Source organism: Falco naumanni, chromosome 1, assembly GCF_017639655.2.
Source record: "Falco naumanni isolate bFalNau1 chromosome 1, bFalNau1.pat, whole genome shotgun sequence".
Lineage (NCBI taxonomy): Eukaryota > Metazoa > Chordata > Aves > Falconiformes > Falconidae > Falco > Falco naumanni.
This window is the reverse complement of record NC_054054.1, coordinates 72,771,976-72,792,656: the sequence shown is the minus strand read 5'-3', so window position 1 is coordinate 72,792,656 and position 20,681 is coordinate 72,771,976. Positions and strand designations below refer to the sequence as shown.

The 20,681-nt window shown below is 43.9% G+C and overlaps 1 protein-coding gene across 2 annotated transcripts in view; it reads right to left on the bottom strand.

Moving 5' to 3' along the window:
- UNC5C (unc-5 netrin receptor C) overlaps window positions 1-20,681 on the bottom strand; it is a 261,129-nt gene that overhangs the window by 6,829 nt on the left and 233,619 nt on the right. For both annotated transcript variants that reach the window (XM_040599135.1, XM_040599142.1), the window contains 5 exons: window positions 19,272-19,359; window positions 9,938-10,106; window positions 7,679-7,912; window positions 2,535-2,684; window positions 2,135-2,299 (listed from right to left, as the gene is read on the bottom strand). In XM_040599135.1, the coding sequence (XP_040455069.1) occupies window positions 2,135-2,299; window positions 2,535-2,684; window positions 7,679-7,912; window positions 9,938-10,106; window positions 19,272-19,359 (806 nt within the window). The remainder of the gene's footprint in view (window positions 1-2,134; window positions 2,300-2,534; window positions 2,685-7,678; window positions 7,913-9,937; window positions 10,107-19,271; window positions 19,360-20,681) is intronic.

Genomic DNA, 20,681 nt, shown 5'->3' with positions numbered 1-20,681 from the left:
CACAAACCAGCTGCCCCAACCCCACCGACTCAGGCAACGAGCTACTGTCCTCTAACTGCCTGGCAGTGGGGGCTGCCCAGGAGCCAGCACAATTACTGGTATGCCACTGCTGCTGCCTGCATGCTGACCTGCACTGGCAGGTCAGTAGCAGCTGTAGGGTGCTGACCGGTGGTATCAGAGACAGACAACCTTCCATTTTATTCTGGGCCAAGGGACACAAGGGACACACAAGGGACACACTGAGGCAGCACTGCCCTGGATCTTGAGGTGGCCTGCTGCCCCAGGTGCATCAGGATTGCTGCAGAAGGAGCCCGAGAATCCATGGCAGTGCCCTAGAATCTTTTGGGTGACTACCAACAGCATAAAAGGGGCTTCAAAAACAGTGGGTGACCTTTATTGCAGTCTTCCTCTTGCCTCGCAAATGTGCATGTTTTGGCACTCAGTGCATTGTATTTTTGAAGTCCCAGTGGAAGACACTGTGCAAAGCCAGAATAAAACAGTTTAATCTGCAGAAGTTTTACATCCTTTACAGGGGACAAAAAAGAAAGCCCATGAAGGGAGGATGCAGGAAGCTCTTTTAGTATATTTTTACCGCAGAGTGACAGAGGCAGAGACATATAGCCAGCAATGAAGAAAGGCACCAGCACAGTCCAGCAATGCCTAATCACTAGCTGGATACCACTAGCCTAATCACAGGGGAAAGTGTGAGGAACCACAGCTAAGGTTTCCTGATACCTGGTCTGGTGTCTTTATCACACCTCTAAAGTCATACACATTGGTTTCTAGGTTTCTGTTATCACACTTCCAGGTGACTTTTTTCATCAAATTGTCTGAATTTTAGTTGTTTTTTTTTCTAGTTGACACAATCCTGTATGCCAGCCTTTAGCAGCCCAAGGTCCTCCTGCCCCTCGCTGGGGCTCGGGAACATCACGAGGAGCAATTTTGCAGGAGGCAGCCTTGATAATGGTGGTATTATTCACTCCCTCTATTCATCCCTGATGGATGGGATCACAGCACAAGACAAGAATATTATCCTGTTCCCTCTGAATCTATTACCAGGCCCTATTACACACATCCAGCTGAAGATGATTATAGTGTATACTTGCATTTCATTAAAGTTACTCTCAGTTCTTTCTCTTCTTTGCGAGGTTAAATTAGAGATTACCTCAATGCAGCACTTATTACAATAATTGTTTATGATACTTGTTTTACCATCTGTCTTTGATGCTGTGTAGTCCCCAGCTGAATGTGTAAATTAACACCCACTAACCAACCAGATGTTATGGGTAATGGCGCACACCATCAGGGCCCTACAAGACCAGAAACTTTTGTCTGTGGTCTCCCAGTCCTTCCTCGAGTCAGCCAGTAGCAACTGCTGCCTGAGAGCCTGCTTTTCATAGCCGCCGAGGTACCAGGCATAAAACCCATCAGCGTGTTCATTGAAGTCAATGCCACTTCACACCTGAATGTGTTGCTTGGTCTCAGCCCTAAGCTTGACTGTCCCCAGGAGCAAAAATTCTTCAGGTGCTACATAGCATCAACAAAGATGTTCCCAAACTTATGATCATTTTTCTACTAGAAAATGTCATCCATCAAAAGAAAATTGTCAAGGATGATAGGTTTTGTAGCAGTACCAAAATATGAGAAAAGTCTTTTGCAACTAGACCATCCAATATTCCCTATTGCACAGCGATTACATGGGATCAGAGGGGAGTGACTCATGCAAACATATGGCAATGAGATTTTCCTAGTCTCCTTTCTCTCTGTTCAGGGACATGCCAGGCATGATGGTCTTGTGGACTGCCCGGAAACAGGACCATGTGGTGCTTTGCAAGATGCATTAGGGAGTGGGGTAGGCAAACAGCTCCTCCACACAGAGAAAGGCAGCACTGGCAGAGAGACCACAGATGTCCTCCTCCCTCCCTTGAAGGAGGAAGGCTCCCTTGCAGATGAGAGAAGCTAAGGGAAAATGCAACAGGAGATACAAAGCAATGACTTAATCCATCACTTAGGTCCATCCCAGCAGTCAGGAAGAAAATGGGAAGCACTAAACAGGTAGCAATGGGAAAAGATATACCTCCTAAGCCCTCCCATTTCCTGCAGTCAGATAGAGAACTGCACCAATGTCATTTACCTCTGAGATGGAGCAGTTGAGCTGGAAAATCTGCCCTTCTCCTTCAACCTGACGTACACAGAGTTTGCACACTAGCTCCAGGGTGTTCAGGCTGAACCTTTCCAGTGTGAAGGTGCAGTGCAGGTTCCTCTGGCATCCACTCCAGATGTGGTAAAAGGGAATCTCCTGCAGGAGTAAAGCAAAAAAAGTGTAGTCAGGGAGGGATGGGGGACTAAGGCACAGATGCTATGTGACTAGAGACCATGGGCTCCATGCTACTGTCACTGCAAGTGGTCCAGGGAAAAAAAAGTCCATGAGACTGCAGCCTGGCACCTAGTGTTTTTTTAAACACCTCTGTGTGTCACTGTATTCCTTTAAGCCTCACTACTAGGATCAAATGTGAATGGTTTGTGATGCTCACCTGGTATTTAGCCAGAAGTTTACTCTTCCAGAGAGAGTGGGCAATGTCATGAATGGATAGGCGGAGATTGTGAGTACTTCCCTTAAAATACAAAGCTTTGGGTTCCTCCAAAAGCTGCCCACCCATCTGCCGCTCAAGTTGGAGGACCTCCTGCAGTATTGTGAGAAAAAGAAGCAATTAGCTTTCATCAAAACAGCACACTGGTCCTCTGATTCCTCAGGACTGACTGCTGTAGATGCTGTAACTTGTGTAATACAGGAAAAAAAATATTGCACAGGCATTGCACAGAGTTGTGTTTCCCTGTGAGCTGGAATTGCACTAGTGGATCTGAGTATAACCTACTTGCTCCCTTCATACAGCAGCAGCCCAGCAGGGATGCCGGCACCTGTGTCCCCTTTGGGAGACACTTATCTTACATGTCCTATAAGCAGAAAGTTTAATTGCATGCTATTATATTGAATACAAAGCCTTTGCATCAGTCTTTCAAACTGGACATCTAATGATAGCTTAACAATTTTGGTTTTGGAAGCTCTTATTTGCATAGGTCCTGCTGATATGGGACCGGTGCATACTGCTGGTCTTTCAGCTTGTGCTTCCTGACAAACTGCTCTATGACAGAGAGGTAAAGGGGACAACAGATGCCTATGCTGAGACTGTCAAGCAGGATGGTATCAAAACAATGCAAAACACTGTGATGGAGCATTTTGTACATATGAATACACAGGTTCAGGTTACTGAAATATTGATCTCCTAATTAAGAGTTAGTAAGCCAAGAGTCTGGTCATTTTCTGCAGCTAAAAATAAATACATGCCCGTAACTAATGAGATCACAGCAGACTGCTGCCTACAAACAGCCTAATTGTAGTCCACATGGAAGAAGCAAGTACAAAGGCACTACATGAGCCCCATGAGAAAGCAAGGCAGCCAATCTCAGTCATATTTAATTACAAGAGCCAACCAACCAACTAGTGTCCCACAGCCAAAGCCAATCACACACAGTGAGCGTGCTCAAGGAGTATGCGGGCACACGAAACCAGGATGCTACCCCAGGCCAACTAAAGGAGCCTCTGTTTTAGCTAAGCATTAAACAAGCTACTCTTGATCACGTTCAGGATCTAGTTAGCATACAAGAAAAGCCGCTGTCCCAGCACCTGGCAGATCTTGAAGCTCAACTGATGTTCGTTTATCAGCCATTAGAGAAAAAGAAACAAAATCAGGAAGCCTTTTAGATTAAGGATATGCCAATGAATCAGTTCCAGCTCCTTTCCAGTGCCCCCTAATTACCTCGTCAAGATGTCTAAAGAGCAATCGATAGTAATTATCTGATTACTATAGATCTTCATTACGTCTAAATTACCTCCCTGGAAGGGCCAGAAGACTACTTGTGGCACTGTGTGAGCTAATTGCAGACATCACCCCTCAGGCACGTTGGGCACGGGGGGCGAATGAGCGCTCCTGCCCATGCAGTGCGAGCTCGGGGAGCTGCACTACTGTGGGGAAAAACACTGCTGCGTGATGCTGCGCCATCCCACCCACCAGATCTGGGTATCTAGTTTCAATATCCCACTTTTAGTAAACACCCTTGGCCACTGTAGCCTCTCTACAAGCTCCAACTGGAGAACACCAAGCAGCCTGTGCTTTTCCCATGCCACTCAGCTAATGAATTCAGAATTAATTTGGAGCCATGATTTGCACAGCCCTTCAAACCTGCAGGCTGGCTCTAGCCATACGGCAGTTTATTTAGAGCAGTGTTTATCCTCCTGACTGGCACCTCTGCTCTCCTGAGTTGAAATCTGAGCTGCACGTTGCTTGCTTCATGCTGAGATGGATCCCACCACCCTCCATTGCTTCTCACCACCCCTGTGAGCTGGGACTTAGCCCTGATGCCCTTCCTAGGAAAGAGAGCTGTATAAGGCATCATACCATTGTCAGCATCACCAGGGACAGCCACAGCCTGTATTTGGAACAGGCTTCCTCATTAATAGGGCACAAGCAAGCAATGGCATTCAGTCTAAGCTGTTGCCTTTCTTCTTAAGAGGGAAAAACATACATTAAGTAACCAAGATAAGATCACATGTCTGTTGTGCCTTTTTTTTGTTTTTGTCTATTTAGAGGACAGTTACTGCACAGCATGAGGCAGCTTGGGGCATGCTACCCACAGCCTGAAAACATTTGCTAGCTCCTGGTGTGGGAGACAGCTGTTTCCATGTGCCCAGCAGCTCAGCCTCCGCCATGCTGCCACACACAGGTCACATACCTCAATCTCAAAGCCATATGTGAATAAACTAAATAAAGCAACTGGATTTCTTCATAGTTATCATATTATTTCTTTTTTTTATTTTTTTTTTTTTTTTTTTTTTTTTTTTTTTTTTTTTTTTACAGCAGACTAGCTTGGGTATCACCTTCAAAGTGTAAAAATCAGCCTTAAAAAAAAGAGGCAAGTGCTCGAGGTCACAGCTACCCTCACCCTTACCCCAAAAGCATTTTTGTGAGCATCCCATCTGGGTATCTTGGGACCCTGTGGAATGATCAGTGCTGAGCCCACTATGCTCCTGGGAACCTCGCCAAGCCGCTCCCCCACAATAACCGAGCCCTTTCTGATGACAAGTCATTACACTTCCCTACTGTACTGCAGGCGCTGGCAGTTCAGCAGCAAGCGCTTATTCTGCATGACAAGAGTGGGAAGCCCGCTGGATAAATACTGCACTGTGTTTTATACCGCAACTGCTCATCTTCCTTTGGTGGCTGTTAGGACACATTCAGCATATGGCACACTCATTCCTAGTTGTAAATAATAACAGAATACATTTGGTTGCCTATTAAAATAAACACATAATCCCCTACAAAGGCTCTTCCAAACCTCAGACATCCCAATGTGGGAACTCTCACGCTGCTCTTCCCTTTCCGTGCCATGCCTTGCCCAGAGCAGCCAGCCCCAAGACTGAGAGGTTGCAGCTGGTGCCTCCCTTGCTGCCTACAACTTTCCCTCCCTCTCCAAATTACTTTAAACCTCCAGACCTGCTGGTCCAGCTGTGTCTGCATGCTTTGCCTCACACAGCCAGTGGTAATTGCCCAGTGAATGCCTTCCCTGCAGCAATATGGCAGTGCCAAAGACCTCTTCCCAGCACAGCTGGGGCTGCTGCAGTGCCAGCTGTTGTAAAAGCACGTGGCAAACAACCCAACTTTTTTTTTTCTCCCCTCCTTCTAAATAGTCGTAGTTTGAATCTACACAACACTGTCGCACAGGGCTGGTCTGTACACACTGGTTCACACACACGAGTCCACACTGAACCCTTTCAGCTACAGCTAGCTGACTAGGTTCTGGTTTTTCTTAAATGTCCCTCCCCAGACCTTTCATTTCCAGAGAGGTGCAATGAGTTGATGGCCAACAAATACTTGTGCTTGTCCTCCTGTAAACCACCAGCTAGCTGGGTCTCAAACCCCCTGGGTGGCCTTCCAGCCTTGGGGTAGATGTGCCAGAAGAGAAGAAAATTAAAATGCACATACTTTGCTGTAAAAAAAGCAATAGGTATTTTTTCCTCACCTTTCCTCACCGAATTACAAGCTCGCTTTGGGGTCTACCTGCAGCAGAAGCCCAGGGACCGGCCTGCGCCCCCTCAAACACTGGCTGCAGCTTCTCAGGTGAAAGATGGTCCCTCGGTGTTGCTCAGCACCTCTGCTGATCCCTTCTGCTATCACACTGAATCAGATTAACTTTACCTCACAGCTCTCCCCACAGTCTATTAGGAACAAACCAACAGCTCCTGAGTAACACCTAATTGGATTCCCCCAGCTCTGACTGCATTAGCGGTCTGTCCAAGGCCCCTCCGACTCACTGATTATTACCTCAGGCCTTGACAAACCCATGGAAAATTGTATTACACAGCACAGGCATAAAACTGTCAGGACTTCTCAAGCCTGATCGCTATGAAAGATCCTTTTCACATTTTTAAAGAGGAAAAACAGAAGGGAAATCAGACTGGGGAAAATGATTGTTTCTAAAAGCCTGATGACACCAACGCATCAACAGAGGCTGAGCTCCCAGGCCCTGCACTGACAAAACCATGCTGAAATCACGATATGCCTGCTTATCTTATACTTCACCTTATACTTCACTGCCTTTCTTACATATAGCCAAGCACCCCCCTGCCAGCAAAGCCAAGGCAGGCAAGCCTTGACACCAGATAGTACTGGGGACCAAAACAGAGCATGCCATTCGCAGTGATGGAAGTCACTGCTCTGGAAAACAGAAACATCTCCCAGCCAGTGTATGTGGGTTTAAATCCCAGTAACTCCCACATGGAGCTGAGGAAACAAAAGCACATGCAGCACCAGGATGACCCTGCACAGTCAGGCTTTTTACTTGTTTTGCTGCAAAGAGGCATTTGGGAAGTTGCACTGGCTACGGCCAAAGTAAAAAAAACCCACCTTTTAATAACCTCCATCCTTACACGTGCAGTTGGAGCTACATATTTCACGAGTGCAACTATTATAGATACAATCTGTATAAATACAGGTATTTATAAAGAGAAATAGCAAGCGTGGTTATCTATCTGCTCATCTGTATGTAGTGAGTGTGTGTTTATGAGCATGCCAGAATTACACAGTGAGAGTGAGGTTATATAGTCGAGATAGCAACAGCTTTGGTTTATTTCAGTTGTGAATTCCCAACACAAAAAGCTGCACACGAATAAGTGTAATAAAGCAGTATGAAAGCAGGCAGTGATTAACAGCCCAGAAGCTTCTTTTATCATTATCAACTATTTACAAAGAAGCATTTATATGTTTCCCCATCTCTGGGGAGCTGGCACTTAGCATTAAAAATACATGAATAACGAATGAAGCCCCGTGTACCTTATGGCCTTTTAATAATGCAAAAATCTTAGGATTCAGGATATGATACAGGTAAACAAAGGAAAAAAAGACTGGTAGGTGGAAAATGATGTGAGATCCCTATGTAAAGGACAATTCATAGCATCTGTGGCTTAAACTGTAGAACAGCAGCTTGTTGTCAAGCTCTTCTAATCGCAAGAATAACCCAGGGAGCAGGAATACATGGAGCAGAGGGTCTAGTCACTGCTATGACTGCAATTCCATGACAGCTGTAGAGGGAGAGGGAAAGCAAGCAAGAGAGCAGCAATCACCTTAAGGGCATCCTGTGTGTCATCAAGGCAGTAGACCCGGATGCTGTACTCCAGCGAAGAGCAGGACAGCGGTCCAAAGATGGCCAATTTGAGACGTTTGGCTGCTGCTTTGGTGATTGACTGTCCCACCAAGGCATACGTGCTGAGGGTTTCTGTCAGGATATGGCAGGCCTCTGGGTCCAGCTGGATATAGCATGGAGTGGTGAAGTTTTCCTCCCCGACCACCACCACATCCTGAGGGAGAAAGAGGCCAAGTTAGAGCTCCCAGCCCCTCAGAGCTGCTCTCCTTTAAGACAGCAATGCCCCTTTCAAGCCTGGATGATGCACAGAGACCTTGCTGCTTGCACTTTAGATTAATCAAGATTTACAATTCCTGCTGCTGGCTTTTCTCCTGCATAGGCACAAGATGATTTCTCTGGGGTGCTGGTGGTGATGATGGTGGCAGAAACTTCCTCCTGTCCTCACTCCCCTAAGACTTGTAATTCTTTCCTCTGGGCCTTGCAGCAGCTTTTAAAGCCCTGGGCAGAGTTAGGCAAATAATGAAAATATTTTTAAATGAAATATCATATATATATATATATATATATATATATATATATAAATAGATAGATCAATAATAGCAAATAATGAATATATACTTTATTGAATAGTGTATTGGTGTATTGCGAACTAATAATTCAGTTATGATTTAACATCAGAAGTCACAGGTGTTTTGAATAAATAACAGCCCTTCATTTCCTAAGCATGACAATAAGGAGTCATAAAAACTCGAGGAAAGGAAGTAACCTCTACAATGGTCAAATGCCACATCCATATGAAATATCACCTGCTGCTTCATGAGAATAATCCTCCACTATGAGACTATAGGGTGAAGAGAAAAACTACATACAGCCTGAATGCAGACAACCTCCCCAACCTGTGTGTAAGGAAAACACTCCCTTGCTAATTTCCTCCATTCAACCCTGCCTGTAATATCCTGCATGTAACACAAGGTGCTTTGAATGGCTTTTAGAGAGAGAAGCGAAAAAGTAGCAGCAGATGATGGCCACCTCTTGCAAAGCCACCACACACCACATGATGCACAACTCATCTGTCTCATCCTCACTGCTTGCAGGTCTGCAGCACAACATACGCATCTGGCAGCTGAGCAGCGTGGGCTCAACTGAAATTCAGTGTTAGGCTGGGGCCCTTAGTCTCAGGAAAAGCACACATGCCATGTTTGCCAAGGTGGCACAGTCCTTCTGGAGGGCAAGGTGCTGCAGCACAGACTGCACTCCTGCTACAGCCATGTCAGCACCTGGCTCTGGCAGGAGGCACTGGCCCCAAGCGATGTTGCAGGGGGGTGTGTGCATGCGTGGGCTCAGCTTGGAGAAGCTGCTCCAGAACTAAGCGGTGGAAGAAGATCATTGTGCGATGGCTGGGGACCCTGTGGATACTGCAGAGGCTGTGCTGGCACCAGAGCGTGTGCACGGCTGGCAGAGCAACCTCTCTGTCAAGGCCAGGAGGAAGACGGTGGAGAAAATGAAAAGGTGCCAGTAACACAGACACAAATAAGAGATGTGTGGTGCCAAGAGTCAGGCCGGTGGGGTGCAGATTAGTTGGCGAGACAGACCCACATTCACTGCACGCTCCCTCCCAGTGTGAGGAAGGGCCAGTGCCACAGGCAGGGGAACAAATGCAAGAGGCTTTCAAAGGCAATGCTGGACACAACGTTCTTGCTGCTGTCAGCCCAACTGCCTTCGAAAGCCACTCTGACCTTATTAAACTACCAGTAGGAGAAAGTGTCCTTGCCAAATTAATTATGAGACCAAACTGGTGGCAGCAGGTACCTGGGAGCACAGGGCTGGAGAGGAGGACTCTGGCAGGATGGCCCAGCCTTGCTGAAAGCATGACTTTATGCTCCAGTTACAGTGGAAGATCCTTCTGCCACCCGGCCCTCTCCCTTCTGTCCCCATGACTTCAGCAAAATAACCTGCCACAACCAAAAGTCCAAGTTCCAAAATGCTGCGATGAAAGCTATTTCATGGAAAACAGCACGGAAACTAGGAGGCATCAAACTGCCCCAAAGACTGCATCTCTCTGTGAGCTCCGGGCACCTTAGACACCTGGTGTTGAAGGGCACTCCTGCCTGTCTGTAGCAGCCACGCATCTCACATAGAACACCCAAAATACAGGCATCCTGGTCCAGAAAGGCAGCTGAAGGACTAGCAGAGAGCCCTGCATGCAGTCAGCACACAGGCTGGAGCTCTGGAGCCTCACCTCCCAAGGCCCCTGGGCAGCCTGGTGCTTCAGCTGGATCTGCCAGTCCTCTGTGTTCGGTTCTGCGCAGTGGTGCATGGTTAAAATGACGGGCCGGGTTAGCAGGGCTCCTGGTGGGCCACAGCTCACCACCGGTGTCAGCAGGGTTTGGCTGTCTTCCACAGGGGGCCTGACAAGGGGACAGAAAGATGGATATATTAAGTGAGCTGAAAAAGGCAAAAAAGGTACATTCAGGTATGTAAAAATAATAAAAAAAATACTTCTCTTAAAAAGATTGTGCAAGCAAAGAATGGGTGGGTTTGATTTATTTGGCTGTTTTTTTTTTCCCAAATCCTAAAACATTGTTATTTTTTACAAAAAAACCCTCCTTGTTTGCCATTTGTCAAAATGCAGGTTTAGGTGGCAGCAAATTGGTGGCTAAGCACCCTCCACGGAAGGATCCCTGCAGACCTTACAGAGGCTTCATTTCACCCAGTGCTGAAAAGTGGCCACTGCTACATTTAGCAGTTGTTCAGCAGCATACAAAAACGAACAGTGGCTTTTGTAAGCATCACATGTGAGAATTACTTACTGTCTGGACAGAGAAAATTGAAGAACAGAGGCAGAGAACGAACTAATGAGCGTGTCTGAAACCTCGTAAGTGGTATGCAGTGTATCTGAGATGTGCAGTTTGAGTTCAGAGTCATCACCAAACCCACTGATACTCCATTTTACTTAAAAACCATTCAGATCTACTAGAATGGCCATTGCAAATATGCCTGCAGGGAGCAGGTGTCACTGGTGGGGGGGAATAAAGGACGAAGGGATGATAAGGAATAGTGCAGAGGGGTGCAGAGGGCAAAACACACCAGCAAAGCCTCAGTTATCTAGTGATAACCCAGAGTTGTTTAGTTAAAAACAGGGGTATTGTCCAGTGCGCTTGCTGCCAGTCACTAAGAATAGGTGTTATGGGAAGTCACATAAGTATTTAAGATACATAGCATACACTGTAGTTTTTAAATGACAGAGAAAGTGTGTGTGTGTGCGTGTGTGTGCGCGTGTGCACGTGCATGTGTGTGCATGTGTAAACTATCCCAACTGCTGAGGAGCTTAAAAACAGAGGAAGCATGAGTAACTTTAACTATCCCGACATCTGGTGTATGACAAATACAGCTGAATGTGCCTCATCAACTGCCTCCCTAAATAACACAGAGGACAAATTCATGATCCAGAAACCAGCAAGTGGGAGATTAAAAGTGTTCGATGTGATCTGCTCTTAAACTCCTGATCGGAGTTACCTGCATCCACAGGACCTCCCATCCTCTGCGGTGGCTAAGGGTTCAGTCCCTTGTTGCATTTACAAATACTTGTATTTACACCTGTATTGGTCTTAGTGGTATTATTTGACACAGCATTAAATACTGTTTATTTCTGCAAGTCTTTGACTTTACCAAAAGAAAGAGCAAAATAAAGTAGGTATAATCGTAGATAGCAATTTCAAGGAGGCCAGATCAGGACAGAAGCTGTTTTGCTATCCAATTTATTGCACCTATTCTGGCTATTGTAAAGGTATGTCCACAGGCATATCCTATTTTGTTCCACCTTAATTCTCCCTGAGTATTCCATTAATCTTACAGAAAATGAAAGACAAACTTTTGAGAAATCCTTCTTCAAAGTGGGACAGAGGCACTTTTCAAAAGTATCTCTTGCTGCTACAAATCTTGTGGGAGATTTTCATAACATCTGAGAGAGAAAAAAAAAAAAAGGTCGGGCATGGAAAATTAGATCTATGCAAATCAGTAATACCAGATGATATGCATCTGTGGAAATTAACTGATGAGTTTACTAAATGACTTAACAATTGTTTCTGAAAAGCCGTGGACTGGAAACAAACAGCTGTGATATAGCTGCCTTTCAAATAAGATGTAAAGTATAAAAATCTGGACAGCTATCATGTATTACACTGGTTATTGTAGCCTAACAAATACTACACAAAAGAAATGAAACACTAGCAGATAAAGCACCTTGTCCAGCTCCTCCTACATGCTGTAGGGATCTCTGGATTCAGATAAAGAAGATCAGGGATCACTCTCTTGCAAGACTGAACTGAATGAATCATTGGGCAGTTTTTGACTAAAATGTTGCTTCTTTGTCAGACTCATTTACTTCAATGTTTTGGTGGTGTTTTGATTTTTTTTTCATCATAAGCAACAAGAAGATTAAAAAAACCTCACAGTGTGGCAGTGGTTCTTAATGGTCATCTACCATTAATGGACATTTGAACACTCCCCTACAGACTAATTTAAGAAATTTCAAAACCCATAATGTCTTATGAGAAAGATCTTTCAAAATTACAATATTTGTCTGGAAAGCCACAGATAAGACAACCTATACACTAAATCATCTGGTTAACCTAACTTCATCTAAAAGACTACTGAACCATGAAGAAGGAAGGAAAAAAAATACAAGTTATCATAGTTTTTTTGACTATTTTTGTAATTGACTAATTACAAAACCAGTAGTCAAAAAAATTATAGGAGGGAATATATCATGATTGTGATAAAAAAATTCATACAGTGCATTTTAGGTTAAAAATGAGTTAAAATCTACGAGAATCTGAGCGCTGATGCATGTGGTTAAAAAAAGCCAAAAGGTCATTAAAATTATATGGTACTGATAAATCATGCAGCCTAAAGTTGTCTCTTCAGTAAAATTAAGTTTAGTCACTACTCTGTGACAAAATTGTGTTAGCTGTTAAATTTTAGGACTTTGATGGAGGGCATGATTCTGCGCCACAACGTTTTATATCTGATTAACACAAGTATAAAAAACAATGCAGAGCACGAAGGCGGGAGGTGCTCCAAACTGCAGAGTCAGCAAGTGATGTAGGAGGCAGATATAAACATACAACAGGCATGCAAAAAAATAGCAAAGCTTAGTATTTTTTTCCCAAGTTGGTAAACAGCATCTTTGTCACCAGACTTAGAAGATTTATTGTCAAGTGGATGAGATATGCCTGTTCCTGATGTGGGGATTTATGACACAGGACACCGATGAGTGAGGAGCAGAAGAAAGGGCCAGTTGCAGGGGTGCTTGACTTTGCAGTCCCAATTTGCGGCCAGACACACACCTGAGTTGGGCACCCCACAGTGCTGCCAGTCCTAGTGACTCTCTACCACTCCACCTCATGCAGATAAACCTTTAAAAACTGAGATATAATGAGTTGCAGAGAAGTTCTCGAGTGGTGTGAAACAGGGGTCAGTGTCACTGAATAAATGAAATTCCAGCTCTGTTGAAGTCCATGCTAAACCTCTCTCTGACTACTATATAAGGCCAGAATTTCTACTCACAATGTGGTAGACAATGTAAATTTACAGATAAAAATTAACAAGGAATTAAAAATTAACAAGGAATTATTGTAACAACGAGAGCCAGAAAATAATGCAAAAGATCCAGAGAGGGTAAAAATATAGAAATAAAATCATATTAATTGGACAGCAGTTCATGCAGCCTGAGCAAAAAAAGTTCCAAGCATAGTTATTTAGTAGCAAAGAAAGCAATGAAAGTTAAAAAGATCACAGGTGAGCTTACTGCAACACAGCAGGCATCACCTTGTAATGTGACACAGCAGCAAAAAGCAAATCTGATTTCTGGGGCTGTATGGGACAAGGCATGTCAGAGCACACTGAGGTGATACTCCCTTTCCTATCCAGCTCTAACGTGACTGCAGGTAGCAAGGTATTTAGGGACTGCAGCGAGATCTTGGAAATAAACAGCTGAAACCTGGAGAACTGAGGCTAAATCACACAATGGCACAGAGGGGTACCCTATGACAACCGACAGGAAGAAGGAACAAAAATCTCTTGACAGATCTTTTCTTATTTCTCACTGTTTCCAATTTCCATTTTAAAACAAAAGGATTATGCCTTACTATAGCGAGTGAGAACAGAAACAGATGCAGTAGACAAGATATATTATACAAGAGGTATTAATCTTTCTGCTTCAAGGCATAAACCCGACACTAATTGATGGAATTAGTAAACAACAAATTCCCCTGAAGACAAGTTATTGTGTAGTCATTTATTATGAGCAATTTTCTTCCTTCTCCTGGAGCAAGTGATGCAGCACCAGCGAAGCCAGGATTCTGGCCTAGGTGAGTGCCTGTTGTGATCGAGTATTCCAATTTCTGTGTTACAGATCGCAGGAGATCCAGCACAAACACACACAGAGGGGACCACACAGAGCAAGGGAGTTCTCTCCCCTGAAGCAGAAAGATCTATGAGCAGACATCTTCAAAACTGTGGGCAAGAACCTACTTTCGGGCTGTTATCCAAAAAAGAACCCCAAACCTAAACCCCCTCCCCCCACCATGTCCTTCATTTTAGGCTTGCAGCAGTCTCAGGATAACTTATTAGATGAGACTGGGCATTCAGCTGTATGACTCCAAAGTCACTTCACTGCAGGCAAAAGAGACGTTTTTGTTTTACAAAGATCTGAGTGAGACTGAAATCCAATCCCCTGTTCAGCATTGCTATTAAAAAGCACTAACAGTAACTGAAAGGTCTTCAGATGTTTTTAGATGTTGTCCCAGCCTGCACTGCTTATCAAGAACAATCAACTTATTTAAAAGCAAACAAACTTTTATTCACTATATCTGGTCCCTTCGCAATCAAATTTGTGTTTTTAATGGGATTACTCATTCGAAACAGTCTCCCTGTAATAAGCCAGACCATACTCATTAAGGTAGCTGTCAGACAGCAGATGTGAGCACAACTAGAGAAATCTCTGCTCCTCAGTGGGCGTACATTGCACTCCCTGGCACTGTGTGTAGATGTTACAGGCGATCACAGCAGCTCAGAAAGCACAGGACAGAGCAGGGAGCAATGGCTAACTCATAGCAACAGATGGCAACCCTTCTATGCAGCTACAGCTTAGCCAAATTCAGAGGGAAAGCATTTTATTTCTCCTTTCATTGCTGGGGCGTTACCTTTAACATGTTCCTTCTGAAGTTTCAAACTTAATATTCTTGACTGACTCAGGTTCTTCTGCCAACCTACCTTCAGAAGGAAATTGATCTGAAAAGTTTTCCTCCCCTTTTGTTCATGCTCTGGTCTTTTTTATGTTGATTTTTTCAATGACAATGACTGGCATTTTATGAAATTGTCTTCTGGAGTCACAAAGTAATTTTGTTTATGCAACTGAGATACAGAAGGGAGGTGGAGAAACGAGATGTGGAAGCCTTCAATATCTTTTATTTCACACCACTGAGCTTAGAGTTTACTGATGAAAAAGATAACATTGTTTCTTGGATCAAACTCATTGATCAGCTCCCTGACTTTATATTAAAGTCTATACATACACTACGAAGCCACTGATCCAAATCCTGACAAGGATCACCTGACCCTTCTCTCTTTTAAGGTAGCTAATTTGGAAGTTGCACAGTTTATGTGTGTCTTCCATCAAGATCTTCAGGAGCACTGCTTACTTCATTCTTCAGGGTTGTCACATTTCATGGGCACGGCGACATCCACTCTCATTTGCATCATCTGCTGCATGATGGATTACACAGAAGTGTCCTTCACTGTGCCACATTCAGTGCAGTTCTTGCCTCTGATTAAAGTATGCTAGAGTAGCTCCACCTAAAGCTGTGCAAGCACGGCAGGGGTTCACACAGGAACACAGGAACTGCCATACAAGATCATATCAGTGGTCCATCAAGACCCAGACCCTGTCTAGCACTGACCAGTGCCAGATGTTTCCAAAGGAAGCACACAGCTCCACTAATTTAGCTCAGAGCTAAATTTGTTTTTTAACCTGAGGCAGTTAAGAAAATCCTGAAAGCTGAAGGTTTACACTCGTGCTATTTAATCCTTAGTCATGTAAGACCTAGGCTCTCACAGATGCTCATGGGAACAGGCTCTTGCCAGGTACCAATCACAGTGATGTATTTATTTATAGGTGAAAGAACAACTCAAGAAGGGATCGCTTCTTGTGAATCTCAAGGTCAGTGGTACTTCCCCAGGCTAAGGGTGACGGCATCTGATCGCCACTGAAGCAACCAACAAGCTTCAAGACAGAAACCTGTCTGATAGCTGTGAAATATTCTCATAGGCTTGTCATTTTTTTCGGTTATATATATAAATATATACACACAAACACATATACATGTACAAACACACATATACACACAGACAGCCTTTTCGCCACTACAGCCACTTCATAAAGCACATGGACCTTTCCACGAGGTCAGCATATGCCAGCCAAGGATCAAAGCCTGGTAGCTGCTTGCCATCCATTCTGCCCCAGATGACAGACAGAACGATTATAAGCTTGCAGCGCAGGAGCAGGAAAACCAGCCTGCTCGAGTATTAGTCTAGGAAAAGAGAAAACCCACTGCACCACAAGCATGCTAACACACTTAGAGAAAACAACTGCCTCCAAGTGGCATTTATTGCAAGCCATCAGAACCCCAATTCACCACAGAAGGATAATGATTTTAGGGTGACCTGCCTGCTCTCACATGCTTTGACGGATATGAAATGGAATATGTGGTGTGTCTTGGAAAGCTCTCCTAACCAATTTGCTGCAAGGCAATAGGGTGATATTACTGGGTTGTGAAGTCTCTCAAAATTCTGTACGACAGGTTTCAGAGACTAACTGGGGAAATGTATTAGGAAAACAAAGGAAGGAAAAGAAAAGGGGAATTTGCAGGACTCTGAGGGATAACAGATTTGCTGTTTCAGCTTGAATGTTCAGAAGTTGTTTCCTATTTCTACAAATAAAGTGTGAGCTAAATCTTAGGTTGCTGGAGATAATGTGAACTGTGATGGTAAGCCTCTCTGTTCCTGCACTGGTTCTATTTAGGGTGGTACTATGGAGACCACATTCTCATGGCAGTGGTGGCTGTATATCAAGAAAAAGAGCCTGCCTTCCTTTTTGATTATAACACCTATTTCATAGTTTTCTATATGTCCACTTCCAAGCTACATCAACACACAACAGGACTTTTCAACCCATACACATTTACACAGTACTCATGAAAATAAATAAAGGGTCTCAATAAAGGGTCTCACAGGGTTTATTGAACACACTCCAGTTACTGCTTGGCCACAAAAGCAAATATCGGCAGCTAGTCCTTACTGTGGACTATCACTCTCTGCTGGAGTGCTGGAAGAGTGCAGCAGTGGATTTAAAAAATAATTACACCGCACACTAACTTGTGGTACCCGTATGATCCCAATTATATGAAGCAACATCTGTGGCCCATGCAGCCAGCAAAAGAGGCTTTGACTGAGCTGCAGCTCTGCTACAGCAAGTGAAGTTTCTGCTAACAGAGTCCTGCGGCAGGAGACCATTACAGCTGAGTGCTGGGTGCCACCATCCCATTCTGCACCTCAAAACCTGGCAAAAGTGGGTAAGCAAGTAACAGGAAGGATTTTACAGTTCTGCAGCATTTAAGCCCTTTTCAGTGAATATTCAGTTCCAAGTGATAAAGACAACACCCAACAAGCTCCGTTTTAAATGTCCTAGAAGTGACTGGTTTCCATGATCATGAAGAACCTGGCACACTGGAGTGGGGGCTGAAAAGCTGCCATAAATCAAATAAGCAGCTGGAGTCTGTGTGCCCAGAAAGCATTTACCACCAAGACAGGATGAGTTCTGCCGCCCCATGGCCAAGGCGTCTTGCTCTCTGCTCTCCTCTCCTAGCTAAAGGAATCACTAAAAAAATTTGCAAGTGAGGATTTGCACCCTTCCATTCGCTTTTGCAGGCATATTACAGCATACTTGCTCGGTTTGGCAGACAGCACAGCTCTAACCATGCTTTTCCCAATACAAGTTAACCTATCCTTCTATCCTGTGTGTGACCTGCTGAATAACAGGTCTCACAAAGCATGCAGAGGAGGCTTTATGACCCTTGAAGAAAATAAACCAGGCTAGCATGTGACATTGGCTGTTCACAGCTGCACGAATAAGGAGGCAGGAATTCTCTCTGTAACTGGCTGGAAAAAAAAATAATTGCATATATAGCTCCTCCTAGGAATGATATAATTTTTTTTTTAAAAAAAATAGGTATTTTTAAAAGGGAGATTTAGAGGCAAGCTGAATACAAGGGATGCTGTCTGATTATATTTTTTTTTCTTTTTTCAGGAAAGGGTCCTTTTTCAATGCTGTTTGTAAATGTCTTTAAAACACAGCCAAAGTAATAGGAATACAATCAATATTAGATATGAACAGAGACACTTTTTCTGTAGCTGCAATTAGCTATTTTCAAAGAGCAGGCCATGAATAATGTATGCAAAAGGGTGGGTGGGGGGAGTTACTTATTTTTTCTTTAAGCAGATTATTTTAGCATGGATGAAAGACTACCAAGCTAAAGAATAGTGTTCAATATCACGCAGTGTATAAACAGCTGTGGCTTAGCACATAATAAAAGCCATTAAGGGGCTGAGCCAAAAACCTCATAGCTAGCTCCTCTAGCTATGAGGAGGGGAAGGAGGCAAAGTAACGTGTAATAATTGCTTAGATTCATGTTTGCCATTCAGCCTTTGTGTATGAGTCCATTCTGCGGACTAAGATCTCACCTTGCTCTTCATTAGGTTTTTCTAAACTGCTTTGAACAGTATCTTGGCTTTTTTGGAAACTTTTTTTTTTTTTTTTTTTTTAATACCAAGGCTGCCAGATCACTCAGTAGACATTAAGATCTAGAATATGAATTGTCCACACATGCAGATAACAGGTGAAAACAACAGAAGTCATCCCAACATTGGCTCTGGGTGGCTCTAGGAGGCTCTATGCATGCTGTGCCTGTGGCTAAGCAGGACAACTACTTGCTTACTTCTACCTCAGAGCAAGGAGTGGCAGAGGATGTAAAAAACTTTGGTCCATCCTCTTCACTGCATGGACTAGCCAAGCCCACGAAGGGTGAAATAAAAATTTACCTTCATTACAATAGGAAAGGACATTTTCCAAGCCTGGTGCTCAGGCACCTGTCCCTCTGCTGAGCTAATTTGCCACCTTGCTCCTCTGCTGCCTTCTCATTTGCAGCATGGGTCTTTATTAAGAGGTTACCTCACACCTCTGCCACACCAAACTCACACTGGCACATTTTCCTTGCTTCTGGCTATGATTCAGCATCCCCCCAGCCTGAGGGGTTGTGCAGAGTGCAAGTCTTGGTTAGAAAAGCAAAAGTCTGAGCTGATTTTGCGGCGAAGTCTATCCTTGGATTTGCATGCGTTTGCCTCCAAGTCAGCAAATAGCTCCAACACGGTAGGCTTTGCATAACCATATTACCACAGGTCTTTAGTTAATACAGTTTTCCCCTCTGTTAATGCACAAACAAATAAAGGCATTTTACCTCATGTTCTCCTTCCTGTGAACTGTCACATACATTTCATAGACTCTCCCTTGTGGAACGGCCCCTGCTGGGATCAGCAGGCTTACTCCTGCAGAACAGAAGAGACACAAAAGATAAAATGAAGAAAAAACCCAGAGGCAAGCAGGCCTCTGAAAAGGAGTGACAGAGGAGGCAGAAGATGAAACCTGCAATGCCAAATTTTCACCCAACCTCACCAGCAGACTCTGCATGACCTCAGCAACCCAGGAGAAAAAGCATTTACTGTAACCCAGCCATCTCCAGTGCTCATCTAGCCTGTTCTTTTTCCTCTTGTGCTTTGGCACTGAAATATGGGAGTGGAGAAGAGGACTTTCTTTCCTTCCCTTTTATTTAAAGCGCAGACAGATGGTTATGCTTCTACTTACCTTGTAAAATGATGGAAAAATGAACGACTCTGACAAAGATTTCCAACAGTTGTAACAGGACACCTCTCCCTAGGCAATTCTTACTTAATTAAAATCAGGGAAGATAGATAGTGCAACACTGTCCCAGGAAGCAACAAGAACTAGTTGTTTCCTGAAAGATGGCTTCTGCGACTGGCATCCCGTCTCCTAATGCACTCAGCTTCTAATTAGACTACCAGGGAGGCAAAATTGGGCTGCCTGGTATTTTGAATGTGCCTAACCCTGTAAAATGGCTCAAAATTCAGGTATCCAAGCTTGAAAAACATGTGGATAAATACACTCAGTGCCCTTTTCAGAGGTGATTAGTTGCACATTTGATTAAAACCCACTGTTCTTACACTACTACCATTTCAGAAACCTCCTGTCATTACATGACAAACATGGCGCGTGAACCAGCTATTTCACTCTGCTGGACGCATCTCAGCCAGCTGTCTTTGCAGATGTGGGTTAGCTGGGAATCAGTGGCAAGGCTTTTAATATAGTTATTACTACATAACTGAAAACAAACCTACAGGCAGATTATTTACATATATGCATATGCACAAGACAGGCTTTACAGAAACCTTGCATGGCTCGGTCTCTTTTGTTTAGCATATGTGGTTTGGTTATGCTGGAGACCTCTCCTGTGCTGGTGTACAGGGGCTCAGTCCCATATCTGGCTTTGAAGGGGAAGGATTAGTGAGGAAAGCATTTTCCATGAATGCCTTCTGACACTTGTTTCTTTATTGGCCTGTTACAACCTCACCTGTGCAGGTTCTCAGCTGTAACAGGGCAGATGTAGCATAAAAGAAAGGCTTTGATCATATCATTGGGAGGATATACCTATATCTAGAAGCAGCACAGAGGCATACATGGTAGCAGTAGACAGATTGACATACTTTACAAAATGTATTTTAATCATTTTAAAGGGATCACAGCAATAAATAACCTTTTTTTTTTTTTTACAAATTGATATTAATATATGTGA